The sequence below is a fragment of the Zingiber officinale genome, chromosome 3B (assembly GCF_018446385.1).
Source record: "Zingiber officinale cultivar Zhangliang chromosome 3B, Zo_v1.1, whole genome shotgun sequence".
NCBI lineage: Eukaryota > Viridiplantae > Streptophyta > Magnoliopsida > Zingiberales > Zingiberaceae > Zingiber > Zingiber officinale.
In genome coordinates this window covers 131,163,617-131,179,130 of record NC_055991.1, presented here as the reverse complement: position 1 = coordinate 131,179,130, position 15,514 = coordinate 131,163,617, and the positions used below count along the sequence as shown (strand labels likewise).

The 15,514-nt window shown below is 35.7% G+C and overlaps 1 protein-coding gene across 1 annotated transcript; it reads left to right on the top strand.

Annotated features, from left to right (window-relative positions):
• The first annotated feature begins 9,043 nt into the window (after positions 1–9,043).
• Positions 9,044–11,386, top strand: LOC121967764 (pentatricopeptide repeat-containing protein At2g13600-like). The gene has a single exon (XM_042518184.1). It carries the CDS (start codon positions 9,127–9,129, stop codon positions 10,948–10,950), a length of 1,824 nt encoding a protein of 607 aa, XP_042374118.1. The 5' UTR covers positions 9,044–9,126; the 3' UTR covers positions 10,951–11,386.
• Positions 11,387–15,514: the final 4,128 nt, after the last annotated feature.

The window sequence follows — 15,514 nt, the reverse complement described above, 5'->3', positions numbered from 1 at the left end:
CAGGCGCCCGGACTTCCGGGCGCCCGGACTTCCGGGCGCCCGGAGCCATTCCGAGCGCCCGGACCCTCACTGTTCCCTACATGCAAAACAGTGTTAGTCCGAGGCAAATAAACCCTGCAGCACAGTTTGTTAGCACATTTTTACAGATACGCTAAGTAATAAAAATTAGCATCAAGAGTATGACTTAGATTCCGTCTTTCCGAGACCGGAATCTAGTCACGATCTCGACTTAGATATCCGAAATGGATCTAAGCCGGATCGACGCCTAATGTTCCCTTCTCGGGAACGCGTCCTCGCAGTCACTCCCCTCTAGTGACTTACCTTACTTACCTGCCAGACGTCCGGTCAGCCCGTCGACCCGTCTGGACTTCTTGCCAAGCATCCGGTCAGCCCGTCGACCCGCTTGGACTTCTCGCCAGCTATCCGGTCAGCCCGTCGACCTAGCTGGACTTCGTGCCAGACATCTGGTCAGCCCGTCGACCTGTCTGGACTTCTCCTGCACACTCGATCAAAGTGTCAGACAACAACACAACTAACTTAACCTATTTGTCATTCATCAAAACCTGGGTTAGACCGTTAGTGCTACCCGCACCAACATCTAATGCATCAGGAGAGGTAGCTTGTGGCTTTGAACCTTCCATAGTGGAATATGATCAGATTTACTTGGATGCCCAATGAACTATGTCTTGAATTATTCAATCATTGGTTTTGTCCATTTTGGCCAAAACCATAAGTATTTCATTGAAGCGGTCCATCTTCACACTTATTTAGATGATCTCCTATTAAGTGTATCCTGCAATACCCTATTATACCCTTTACGGTATAATACAGGAATCATTAAGAGATTTTATTCATCCTTTACTCATTTTACATGTTGCACCTTTTATCTTCAGGAATGAGTTGGAGTGATTACTCATAGGTGCCTTAAATCTAGTAGCTTAGTTATCCCTTTTGAATCATGATCTTGGGATCTCCAGTCAACATGGTTGGGTTACTCGATTTGAATTTTGAGTTTTAGACTCATTTCTTTAGACATGTAGTATAATTGATTTCTTGGTAAGCCTAGCGGATTTGCACAATTCTCCATATTCAATAGAGATTTTACCACTAAAGATCTACTGCTTTTAATGATATTAAGTCATTTCAAAACTTACCATTTTACACTAATGCTCTTCTCATAATTTCTTAGATACCATAATGTATCATATATATTGGCACATTGGTTAACCACTACATTTATAGGCTTCATTAGAAGACTCGTGATCTTGCAATGCTTTATAGAGATTTTTCATTTCTATTTCACTGAGGCTTGTGGTTTATCGAGAGGATAATTTCTCCCACAATGTTCAGGATAAATCCAAATCTTATCAATATAGCTTTATCATCTTCTCAATGTTTAAGCCACCATTGTTGAATTGAGGTGGATGTGATATAGTCGATTATTGAATGTTGCTCTTCCTTAAGAAACATTCCTTGAGTAATGTCCTACATTCTCTCCCTCAATCATCATGGATGATCTTGCTTAGTTGAATTTTCTAACCACATTTCTAGTGTTTTATAAAATACTTCAAGGGCCTCAATCTTTCTTAAAAGTAAGTCTTCATAACTCCAATCTTCTTATTTCACTGAGTTAAAACTACGGTTGTCTAATCAGGATGATGATCACGATTACATTTGTTGTCAAAAAGTGCTCAATCTAGAAAGTATGCATCACTTGGTCTTCCAATTTCACTAAACTAGGGCTATGATCGTCTAATTAGAGTGTTGACCAGGATTGACTCAAGAGGTATATATCCTTTGGTCTTCCAATCTCATCGAACCAAACTTGTGGTCATCTGATCGGAGTGCTGACCAAAATTGTATTTACTTTTCGAGAGACACTCGACTCAAGAAGTATACATCCTTTGGTCTTCCAATATTATTGAGCCAAAGCTATGGTCATCTGATTGGAGTGCTAACCAGGATTGTATTACTCTTTGAGAGACATTTGACTCAAGAAGTATACATCCTTTAATCTTCTAATTTTATTGAGCCAAAACTGTGGTCGTCTGATTGGAGTGCTGATCAGGATTGTATTACTCTTTGAGAGACATTTGACTCAAGAAATATACATCCCTTAGTCTTCTAATCTTATCGAGCCAAAGTTGCAATCATCTGATTGTAGTGCCCTATCGAACTTTCGAAGCCTTGAAACTCTTAAGAGACAAGAGAGAGAAGAGAAGCCAAGAGAAGAATTCATAACTTGAGAATTGAGTGAGTTGAGTGAAAGGAATGAGGTTTGTTTTATAGGGATGAAGAGTTACTCCCAAGAGGTGAAAGGTTTCTTCCAAGAGGTGAAAGGATATGAGATGTATCTTTTCCCTTAAACATTTCCATTTAAACCTTTTCATTATGATCAATTAATTTAATTGATTAATTTTATTAACTATTTACTTAATCTATGATAAATATTAATTAATTAATTAATATCATAATTAATCTTGTATTCAATCAATCAATTAATCAATGAAATTAATTATAATTTCATACCCTTCAATTGTTCCACATATTCGAATTAGTGTTCATCTATAAATCCAACTCATATGTGAATCAAATTTTCGTCCGATCATATCAGAGCAACCCTTCATTGACATTAATTTCTCATTCACTCGAGTTACCAAAACCAATTTTCTAACAATTGGCCGTTGAAAGTTGTGGTCCGAAACCAAAAGAGTTAAAATTAATGCTGATGGACACGTTGGACCGAGACCAAGAGAATTAGAGTCAATGGACTTCTCGGTTCGAGACTAAGGGAGTTAGAGTTGATGGACGTGTCTGTATCCAAGACTAAGGGAGTTAGAGTCGATGGACATCTTCGTCCAAGACTAAGGGAGTTAGAGTCGATGGTAGTGCCTAGGGGTACAAACGAATCGAGATGGCTCGCTAGCTTTTTGAGCCAGATCAAAAAATATTTGATTCATATTCGAATTTATTGAATTCGAGCCGAACTTGAACATGTTCGAATATTTTTTCGAGCCGAACTTGAGCCCAAATCATATTGTTCGGATGTTCGCGAGCCGCTCGTGAGCCTTAATATTTTATTAATATCAGTTAAATATATATTAAATAAATAAATTTTGAGTCTTTCGAGTAGCTATTTTCAAGCAATAATTCGAATAGTTTGCGAACATGTTCGAATCTTTCGAGCCGAACTCGAACTCGAGCCCTAATAATTCGAACCAAACTTGAACAAAATTTTTTGTGTTTTTCGAGCTTTGAATCGAGCTCGAACTCGAATATACCTATTTCGAATTAAATTCGAGCCTTAAATTTTTCTACATATTCGACTCGATTTGATTCATTTACACCGCTAATCGTGCCACACTAACTTTAGAGAAACACTCAGCATTCTAAAACCATATCATTCAGAGACAGACACACTAAACATAATTTAGGTGTCGATCGACATGAATTTATTGTCCCATGGTTGCTTTCGATATATATATATGTCTCAAAAGAGACTTTATTTCAAGACTTCAGATGGTCGTATAAACTACAGTTAGCAGATAAAAAACAAGTCCCGCCGATACAAGGGGCGTTGCACAATCTTGGACAGCTGACCCTGCAATCTGAATTCCCCTTGCAAATTGCTAACACTTGGTCACCACCTGTGTCATCAGCCTTGCAGTTCACAGTACCTTCAACAACAAATCAAATATTACTATGAATATCAGTATGTTTGTGTTTATTAACAACAAACCAGGACTAAGAGAGTGACTCACTTGGAGTGGTGGCCACTAAGAACACTAGCAACAAGCAAGCAAGAATAGTATTGTTAGCCATGAAACCTTCTTTCACTATAAAAAATAAGACATTAGGATCGAAGAATTAGCAGTGATTGATGAAGCGGTTGTAAAAACAGACCCAATAGAATTGGTCAAGTGTAACCGTTCTTAAAACCGCTTCAATTGAGTTTTTTTGAAGCGGTTGGCAAACCGTTGCTATTGGACACATATAGAACCGGTTATAAGAACCGTTCCTATAAGTGTCTTTTAGAAGCGGTTTGAGGACCGCTTCTAAAGGTTACATACGACCGCTTCTAAAGGGTACATACGAGATTAATAAAAAAAACATGCTCGCATCTCATATTATTTTCACAATTCCAGCAAACCTTTATATTTTGGCGACCCTCTTTGTTCCAGCGACCTTCTCTTTTCTATCGACCATCTATGTTCCTGGGATCCTCTTTATTCTAGCGACCCATCAGATTAATTGCACCCTAGCGTCATCCTTCGACATCCACATCATAAATCGCCTTTGATTTTGTTTCTCAAGGTAATTTCTTTGGTTTAGTTTTCGTATGATGACAATATTTTTATATTTTAATGGTGATAAAAATTATAATCGATTAGGGTTTAATTTGTGTTGGCCGATAGATTTGTAAAATTTTCCATAAATCCCTTAATTTAATTGGTCTTTTTCTACAAGTTATCCGTATTATTTTTCAAGTTTATTATTGTAGTTTGCTTACAGCGTGTCTATGATGCTAAACTTCATTTTCATATTTTTGTTCTCTAAGTCGAATAGTATTACAGATTTCTCATAAGACCATTAGCATATATATATGATTTTTTTTTCTTTTGAAATCCTTCTGTTTATATATTTAAAATTTTATATTTAGGAATTGTATTTATATATATGTTTGTTGAATTCTTTGAAATTTTATCTACGAAGTTTCTTTAATTTTGATAAATCTTCAATGTGTTAACTTTTATAAATTATTGAACATCATCAAATTATGCAGAAGCAATGGATGGCTGCGCCACATGGTAGTCTTGAGTATCGGGTGGGAATCCTATATTTTTTACGTTATGCATTTGGTGATGCGGCTCCAGATGTCACGAGACCGTGTCCTTGTTGCAAATGCATAAACTCATTGAGTCATGATTGTGAGATAGTACACGAACATCTGATGATAAATGCTATCTTACAAGATTATCTCATCTGAAATTTTCATAGAGAAAAAACTAATTGTACAAGATCTTGATAACAAAGAACTTCATGATTCCGTGCAACAAATTTCTGAAGTAACTAGCCATGAACTCATGGTATAAGAAATGTTGCATGATGCATTTGGAATGCATGAAGGATCTACAAGTAATGAAAATTACATTGGAGCATTAACGAGTAATACACCAATGGAGTCTAATATGAAAGATTTCTATCGACTAATAGAGGAAGGGAAACAACAGCTATATACCGGCTGCACAGAGTTTTCTAAACTGTCGTTCCTTGTTGAGTTATTTCAATTGAAAGTGAATGGAAAATGGAGAGATAAGTCATTTACAGCATTGTTGGACTTCCTTCGTCGAGTACTTCCATCTGAAGCTCAAGTGTCTAAGTCATTTTATGAAACAAAGAAATTAATTTCTAGTTTAGGACTTCATTATGAAAAAATACACACTTGTCCAAATGATTGCATGATTTATTGGGGGGAAAGTGAGAATGAATAGGTTTGCAAAGTGTGTAACCTTTCAAGATAAAAAAATTTGCAGAAATCATCAAGGAGGTCATATAAAGGTGGAAAAAAAACGTCTCGAGGTAAAAATTCTAGCCAAAGTCTTTTGGTATTTTCCGTTAAAACCAAGATTGCAACGGTTATTATTGTCATCCAAGACGTCTGAAAATATGCAGTGATATTTCAAAAAACATGTTTCGGATGGAAATCTATGTTTGCAAATATTATGCAACAACAAGTTCCATCGCCTGCGGAAGAAGATAGGTGTAGATCCTCCCCATCACCAGAATCAGATAATAACTAGAGAGATTGGTTTTTTAATTACAGATGTTCTTATTAGAGTATTTATGACTTTCTATTTTTTTAAATTGATGTTTAAAATAAGTTAATCCATAATCCTAGGCATATGAGTTTTTCTATACTATTCTTGCATACTTGTTCCTCTAAATCTTACATTTCAATAATCCTGTTGATTGAAAAGTATATAATAAGTTAATTCATAATCGCGCCGTTTCACAACAAGTGTTGCCTTGTTGCCATTCCAAGTTGAATATCAACACACTATTATCCAAATTACAAAAACATATGACTGACTGCAGTACCAAATAAATTTCTGATGATTCAATTAGAATGTATTTATCTAAAATAATTTGCAAGATAAATCAACACATGAAGATTGCAGACTAAGAAGCAATCAGTCTGTCATGTTCGTGGCTGCCAATGATTCTGTATTCTAATTATCAAACAGTTACCAGCATTGTTAAGTTCATATTTTCAATGGCATATCAAGCAAAATAAGTGAGGTTGATTTTCAATTTTATTAGAGATGTAGTGAATTTCCAGAAGACATGTACCGATTCATCAACTGTAAAGACCAGCTTTCAAACTTTCACAAAATTAGTTGGTTTGTCATATTATTCTTCTCTTAACAATTTGAGCGACCGAATGAAGGTTCTAATATCTATTTTCTCATTATTCAATATTTTCTGTAATCAATAAAAAATTTAACTACAATTGATTTTAAATTGATTATGCTAACAAACTTGATGAAGCAGTATATCTGTCAGTGAATTGTTTCTCTCTGATTTTAGTTTTTTTTATTCATGAAATAAAATCCAATGTAATATGCACATGCTATATAGTATATACTGTACTATTGCCAAGCTTTTACTTTGTACACAATTCTTCCTATAGGAGTATATAAAACTGTGTTAATTAGAGCTTAAGCTCTCAGTGAAAGTTAATTGATACCTGGCCCAAAACCTATAAACATAGAGCTCGAAGAACTCGTTCTTCTAGGTCTACTGAAAGTTCCTTCCTGCATTATAGTGGGAACAATAAAGACAAGCCACACATTGTTGAAAATATTTTATGTTGATGCCATGAAGATAGCTAACAAAATAAATAGATATCTAGATGTTTTCTTCAGTATTTCTTGTCTAGTTAACAGTTTCATAGCTTTTGATGTTTTAATTTGGTACTTTCTTTGGTTAAATATTTTTTTTCATTATATATTGAAATATGTTGATAGAATATAATTTGGTGGTTCTATTGAAGGTTGCTATTGAAGGTTGGAGCAAATGTCTTTTGTCGCTTGAAGCAAATGCCTTTTGTCATTTGGAGCACATGCCTTTTGATGGTTTTTTGGTAGAGAAAACTTGTTATTGAAGGTTGTATATATTTTGGAGATTGAAGAAAATATTGTGTTTGTGTTATAGTGTGAAATTAAATGTTATATGTTATGAATGTTTTGAATGTTTTGAAATAAAATACAAATTGTATGTGTTCATTTGGTAATCCAATTTATATTTATGTGCTATGGAAATAAATTAAGTTTGTTAAATGAAATATGAATATTGTCAATTGATTTAATTTGAGCATTTGATTTGGAATTCTACCGGTATAATAGAAAATAGATTTTTTTTTGTAAAATTAGTAATTCAATAATAGTAGCGGTTTTAACCGTTCCTATAACTAGGCCTCTAGAACCGGTTATAACTGCTTCTAAAGGGCAGTTTTTTAGATTGGAAAATTCTATTGAGGCGGTCAGTAACCGCTTCTATAGGTATCCATCAGGATCGGTCATTAACCGCTTCTATAGGTATGCATCAGGTTCGGTCATTAGTCGTTTCTATAGGTATGCATCAGGATAAGTCAATAACCACTTCTATAGGTATCTATTAGGATCGGTCCTTAACCGCTTCTATAGGTATCCATCAGAATCGGTTCTTAGTCATGAACCACCGGTCAGCTTTACCGCACCTGTTGGCTTTAGCGTCGCCAACATCCGCAACGATTTTGAACTGGTGCAATAGATTTAGTAGCGGGTGAAAACCGTTGCTATAGGTGTCTAAAACCGCTTCTAAAAGTTTATTTATTTATTTATTATTATTATTTTTTTTTTTGTAGTGTTTGATGTTTTCCTGTGAAGGTTAAGAGGGTTTACATGAGTTTTTTATAGAGCAACACTGATGGCCTGATTGATGTTTGTGATGCATTCATCTGAATGCTCTAAAGATTTGTGTCATCAGAGCTAGGAAGGATATGGAAAATGAGGAAAGTACCCATACTAGCTTAAATACAATGTTTGAAACGAGTAAAAGTGTCTCTTTTTGTAAATATTAATGCATTTGTTATGTTTTTAAATTTTGTATTCAAATCCTATAGTTAATTCTTACTTAAACATCTTTTTCCTTTTTTTTCCCAAAAATTAAGGTGAAAAAAATATATGGATTCCTCTCTATGAAAGGTTTTTTACGAATATTTATCTATTTGAAAGATCTTTGAAAAAGAAAAAAAAAATGGTGAATTGATTATTTGCAATAATTTTTTAAGAACTAAATCAATAAATATATTATATATGATTAATAGATTTATTTATTAATTAAAAACATATTAGTATTATACATTTTGTTACTAATTGATGACTAAGGTTTCGTTTGGATAGGTGAGGAGAGGTTGATTAACGAGAACGACAGTAAAAGAAAGGGAGAGGAAGAAAAATGATATGTTTAAGGAAAAAAATTCAAGGAAAAATTTAAGGATAGATACATAAAGTGATGGAGCCTACAAAAAGTGAAATAGTGGACCATGACTTTATATGTCTATCCTTGAGATTTTTCCTTGAGCATATCATTACTCGGGAGAGGAAATATGGGAGGGAGGGAGGAAAGGTTGAAAGAGATGGAATGAAGTTATACTTTTTATATATAAGGAAGATTAAAATTTACTAATCCCTATCTTTCTTTTAGTTCATTCCTTTCCAAATTAAGTTCAAAGTTCTTACCTTTATTTATCCTTTCCTCTCTTTTTCTTTTATATGACTGTCAAAAATAAACTTGATCCGTCAATCCGACCTAAGCCGACTTAAAAAATATTAGATTAGGATTGGTTGGTTGGGGGTTTTCAAATTCATGTTAGATTCTGGTTAGGGATCTTGTATTATATTAAGATCAGCTTGTGTTAGGATTGAGTTAGATTGGAATCGATGCGGATTGACTTCAATTTAGAATTTAAAGATCTTTTTAAATTAAATTAAATGTTATTTTGAAAATTAAAATGCGTATACCTCACACTCCACCCCGGCAGAGCTAAATATTCTGTGAGACGGCGATCTTTGCCTTCTTTTTATGTACAATCCGCTGCTAAATGCCGCGAAGATCCACGCCTCCCTGCTCAAGACTGGCTTCCAAAGCCATGCCTACCGCTGCAACCTCCTCCTCCGCGCTTACGTCCGATGCGGCGCCTTGGTCCATGCCCGCTCCCTCCTCCTCCACATGCCTCGCCCCAATACCGTCTCCTTCAACACCCTCCTCTCCGGCTACGTCCGGTGCGACCGCATCGACGACGCCCTCAACCTATTCGACCAAATCCCCTGCGCAGACGCTCACTCCTGGAACACCATCACCTCCGGACTCGTCCGCGCCAACCGCTCCCGGGAAGCCCTTGCCTGTTTCGCCACCATGGCCCGCCACCATGTCCATGTCAGGCCCGACGACTTCACCTACTCGACGATCCTCGCTTGCTGCGATCTACGTGCGGGATGGCAGCTTCATGCACAGATAACGAAGACGGCGTCGTTTTCGGCAGACCCCTTTATCGGCACAAACCTGATGAAGATGTATGCCGACTCCGGGGAGATGAATCATGCAAGGAAATTGTTTGACGAAATGGGTGCGAGAGACTTGGCAGCATGGAATGTGTTGATGGATTGTTACTCGAGATTAGGGATGGGCGAGTTATGTCTCAAGACTTTCGTGGAGGTCATCAGGGATGGGATTCGAGTCGACGAGTTCACGTTGGCGACTGTTCTGAATGAACTTGCTGATCACTTGTGGGTTTCGGAAGGCAAGCAGCTGCATTCATTGATGACTAAAGGTGGATTCTTTACGGACTGCTTTTGTTGCAACGCATTGTTGAATCTGTACTCAAAGGAAGATATTCATTCAGCACTTAAGATGTTCGATGAAATGTATGACCGGAGTGCAGTTTCTTGGACCATCATAATTTCAGGTCTTTTGGCTAGCGGCAACACTTATACTGCTTTCGAGGCTTTGAATTCTATGCAGATGGCTGAAGTGGAACCAAACTCTCATACTTTTGGCAGTTTGATCAGTTGTTGCGGCGATGTCGGTGCATATGACAATGGTAAGCAATATCACGGTTTGGCTATTAAGAAAGGTTTGGAACTTGATGTTATTGTGGGGAGCTCAATTGTGACTATGCATTCAAAATGTGGAGAAACAACTGGTGCACTAAGACTCTTCCGAAGCTTGCCCGAGAAAGACATTGTTTCATGGAATGGGGTCATATGTGGATTTGCACAAAATGGAGGAACCGCCAAAGCTCTGCAACTCTTTGACGAACTGGTTCATGTACACCGCAATGAAGTCATGCCGAATCATGTCACCTTTGTTGGTGTCTTGACCGCATGCTCCCATGCCGGGCTTATCCACAAGGGCTGTAATATTTTCAATGACATGTTTGAAGTGTACTCATGTGAACCCCAAGCTGAACACTATGCCTGTGTGGTTGATATATTTGCACGTTGGGGTTTGCTCGAAGAAGCAGAAGCTGTGATTCTAGCCCTTCCTACAGCACCTAACATTAACCTCTGGGGTGCATTGCTTGCAGCATGCAAACAGCACAAAAACTTGGTCATGGCAAAGCGCATCTCCGAGCAACTCTATGTGTCGGAACCATTGAATTCTTCCAATTACGTTCTCCTCGCAAACTTGTATGCTGAAAACAAAGAGTGGAATGTGGCGATGAAAGTTAGGAATAAGATTTTGACAGTTGGAGTTCAAAAAGTAGTCGGCAGAAGTTGGATTGATATCAGAGGTCAACCTTATACTTTCGTATCAGCTGACACACATATAGCACAGTTTGAGCTAATCTCCGGGGTACTGGAGACACTGGGATTGATAATGCTTGACGAGGAACGGACGACTTAATCGACAAGGATGAAGTGTGGGTGATGCAATGATTCCCTTGAGGTTTAAGTTACGCACGACTCATAAACTACGGTCAACAAGTTTATTTCCCAGAGAGATAACGGTTGTATTATTCTCTTCTCAGTTCCTGGGATTCAAGAAAATTGTTGGTTACTAATCAATCAAATTTATAGTTTGTGCGGTAGAAATCTACCACCTTATTTAAGCTTCTTCTTGGATCTCTTGATCCTCTTTCTTTTGCCGGCGAGTGCGACTGCTTGGAGTCTTTCGATACATATCTGTACCAGTTAACAGCCCTGGGTATTGATACCACAGAAAGAAAAGTTCTAGGCGGTCAGTCTCAGTGAGAAAGTCTTCTTTATCTTCTATATGTAGATTTTGTATGGCATATACCATTATAGTTTAACAGGGAAGATGTGATATTTAGTATTCAGTTCAACTGGAACCTCTTCTTACTTTTTTTTATCTATCACCTGTACTACATCACTTAATTTCTCTGAGGTTTTGTGATAAAACTGATTATTTTCCCTCCTTTTTCAAAATGATATTTTGTATGCGATATGTTGTAGATTCTTAATGGCTTGATGGGATGAGATTTTGACGCTCCCAGTGCAGAACCCACAAACTTTGGAGTTCTCCGCTGCAGATATTGTGTGGTCAAGAGTGGAAGGATGGAGAGACAAAATGGATCGGCTTGCACTTATTCCCTTCCCAAGGGTGAATGATTTTGTACGAGGTGAATCCAATAACAAGGAATGCCCAACCAGGTTCCATGTTGAAGCACTCAGGAGGCACCCTCCTCAGTTGGCATACAAACCAAAAGTCGATGGGATTCTTGAGTATATTCTGTAAGTGGTAATCCAGAACTAGTATACTGCAGTTGGCCTCTTCTGTGATTGTGGCAGATAGAAAGGAAAACCTGGACTTATTGACTGATGATTATTATGATATGCAGGGATATCCTTCTTTTATGACAAAAATGACTATTATCTGGGTGATTATTGATTGTCTCTCATGATTGTTGTTTTAAGTTTGTGCAGCTTTGCCATCATTTGATTTTTAAACTACAGCCATTTTTACACAAATAATTCCTGTGGCACTGACTTACTGATATCTTAGTTCAAGTTTATGTATCCTTTGTACCCTGGATCAAGGACACCTATTTACATTAGTATGAGCAGATGCATTGTCGATTGTTTGGACTTTAGTTTCTTTTATTGATCTATTTCTAAGCATAGAATTCTATTGTAGATATGGGAAGTGTTGATTACCTATCACAGACATATTTCTATATACATAATGGTTTTTTGATGCAGATATAGTGTTCGTTTGGGACAGATGACCATAGGAAAGGTGGTGTAGTTTGCCCTAGCAGGCACTATGCTACAATGAGGAAATCTCCTGCAGGACGACCAAACACAAAGAGAGGATGTGTATGCCATTTTATTGTAAAGAGGTTAATGGCTGAACCTTCTCATGCTCTTATCATATACAATCAAGATAAACATGTCGACAAAAAAGGGTTACCTTGCCATGGTCCTCTTGCCAAGAAATTTGCTGGGACACGAGCAATGTTTGCACCTTACATTTCTGATGAACTTCGTCTTGAAATTATGTCACTACTCTATGTTGGAGTTCCTGTTGAAACCATAATGCAGAGGCATACTCAAATGGTCCAGAAGCAGGGTGGACCATGTACTCGAGATGATCTTCTCACCCATAGGTATGTGCGAAGGTTGGAGAGAAAGATTAGGCGTTCAGCCTTTGAGATGGATCCAGTTGATGATGTTAGCATTGGCTTATGGATTGAAAGCCATAGGGATCACATTTTCTATTATGAAAATTTCTCAAGTTCAGATCCCTTTACTTTAGGCATTCAGACAGTGGCAACTTCAACAAATGATTCAATTTGGCAACCACAGTATTCTAGCATCTGATTCATGGCTTGCCACATACAAATTCAAAGTATGAATGGTTTCTACACTTTTCACTAGACTTGACACGGTTCGGAATCAACGTTCGAAACCGACGGTTTGGAACCGACGGTTCGGAATTGCCTGTTCGATGGTTCCTGCCAAATCAATCCTTAACTTTAACCGCTCAAAATGGTTACGGTTCACGGTTCGGAATCGTTGGTTCACGGTTCACCATTATATTTTAAAATTTAAAATTTATTTTAAAAAAGGGCTTGTATTCATTTAAGTTGTCTACGTTTCCTCTTAGAGTATAGGAGAATCAAAGTTCACGTAGTTCTTTTATATTTTTACCTTTTTATATTTGAAAGTGGCGTTGTATTTCCCGTTCATGTTGTATTCGTTCCTTCGGTATCAAAATCTTCAACTTCATCATTTGAAAATTTCATTCCTTGGATTTGTTTCTTAGCTCCGTTCCAATTGTCGAGTAATTCTTGGGTTTTCCAAAGAGTCGGGAGACAAAGTTAAACGCTGTTCATCTAATATATTACTGTCGACACTGAATGTCTGAACCACAATAATAGTTGATACTAAACAAACTAAAATTTCTTTGACGATCATGAGAGGACGGGAAAACTTTGAGTTTTCTGTGACCATCACTTTAAGATATTGAAATTTTCGCTATCCGCTTCATTAAAATCAAAAAAATCGTAAAATAATTTTCAAATTCCTGTGCTGAACTTGAGGATTCTTGTGAACGTTTCATCTGTTCTTTTAATAAAAATTATACTTTTATAAGTTTTAAATTACTACTAGTAGTTTGTTATATTTAAAAAATATCAGTTTGTGTTTCATATTTTACGTAATATTGATTATAAATATCATATAAATAAATTCTAACATTATATATAATATTAACTTGATTAGCAGAATAAGAATTTTTAATTGAAATTAAAGCGTCATAATATAAAGTTAATATTTCTGATAAAACTTCTAATTTAAATCTAACATCTAAGGTAAATGTAATTAAATAAATTTTAGAAATAATATAAAAATATTTTTACCATTTAGTTTTCATAACTTCTAAAACTAATTGAGTAGTGGAATAATAAATATCGAAAAGTTGTTCAGTTATATCATTAAATACTTTTAAAATTTGACAAATACTACTACAAATATTCTATTGTTGTGAAAATAAATATATATTAGTATTAGTGTTTTGTAAAAAAATGAATATAATAATTCTTTATATTAAAATGAATCATGTAATAATTGGTATGTTGAATTTCAATGTGTTACTACATCACATGGAGATTTTTTATATTTTATTCCATTAGTTTTAAAAAATCTATCACATTGTTTCATTATAAATAGATGTGACCATAAATAAAAAATTGTAATTCTAATTAGTTTAATATAATTTTCTAAAAATTTTAATCTATCTTGAACACATAAATTTAAAACATAACATATATAGTGTATATGAAAAAAAAATAAACCATCAATAATAGGTTGAGAAATAAATTTTAGATTATCTATACAAGCGGTATTTGAACTAGTATTGTTTAATGATATTAAAAATATTTTATGAGATAATCCATATTCTTCTAAAATTAAACATAATAATTGTATGATGTTATGAGCATTATGTAATTCATCAAAAACTCTATAAGCTAACAATCTTTTTCGGAGGTTTCAAGAGTTATCAATCTAATGACAAGTCACACTCATATATGAATATGTTTGCCAATGATCACTCTAAATACTTGAACATAAAAAAAATTATTATCTAATTTACTAAATTCATCAATTAATTTTTCCCCTTGTTTTACTAATTTTTTAATTATACGAGTAAGTGTAGTACTAGGAATATGTTTAGCACATGAATTCAAACCTAAAAGACAGATGTTCTATTGAAATAAAGTTAGCGAATGTCTTAATTTATTATCCAAATATAAAAATAAACTAGAATCAGTACTATCGCTAGTTGAAGAAAATTTAGATAATTATGTTTGAGAATGATCGAGTCCATATTCCGTTGGATGCTTTGTTCATAATTGTCATTTTAACGACCCATAGCCGCCGCCGGCTTAGAATTTGTAGGAAGCAGTACAGTGCTTACATTTTGCATGCAATTCTCCCAATGGAAGAGTGACATTTTCAAAATGTTTAGTGGAAATAGAAGACTTTAGAGAAGGAATTTTCTGAACCCTAGAAGTAATTGCATCGGTACTTTCTTATGTTTCGGGTATCGAAAGGTGCTTGGTCTCATTATCGGTGGATTGAATGTTAGGGTCATCAAGCGGATTTAGTATTTTCTTTCCCTTCCGAACTCGAGATGATCACTACAAGAAAAACCCTCATAGACATCGGTGGAACAACAACAGTTTTAAGCAAAAACCGATGTCTTTGAGTATTTACACTGGTTTTTCCAAAAACCGGTGTCTATGAGCGCAGATTTTCGCTCATAGACATCGGTTTTTTTAGCCGATGTCTATGAGCGCCTTTTTTTTCATTAATAGACACTAATTTTAGCAGCAATTTTTAAAATCCGGTGTCTATGATAAAATAAAATAATTTAATTTTCCCACCAATACTTAGCAGAAATTTGCAACACTTCACTCTTTCCTCCAAACCTAAACCTAAACCTT

Bases quoted from the DNA above. Each gene is read 5' to 3' on its own strand.
- LOC121967764 (XM_042518184.1), top strand. From the start codon at position 9,127: ATGTACAATCCGCTGCTAAATGCCGCGAAGATCCACGCCTCCCTGCTC.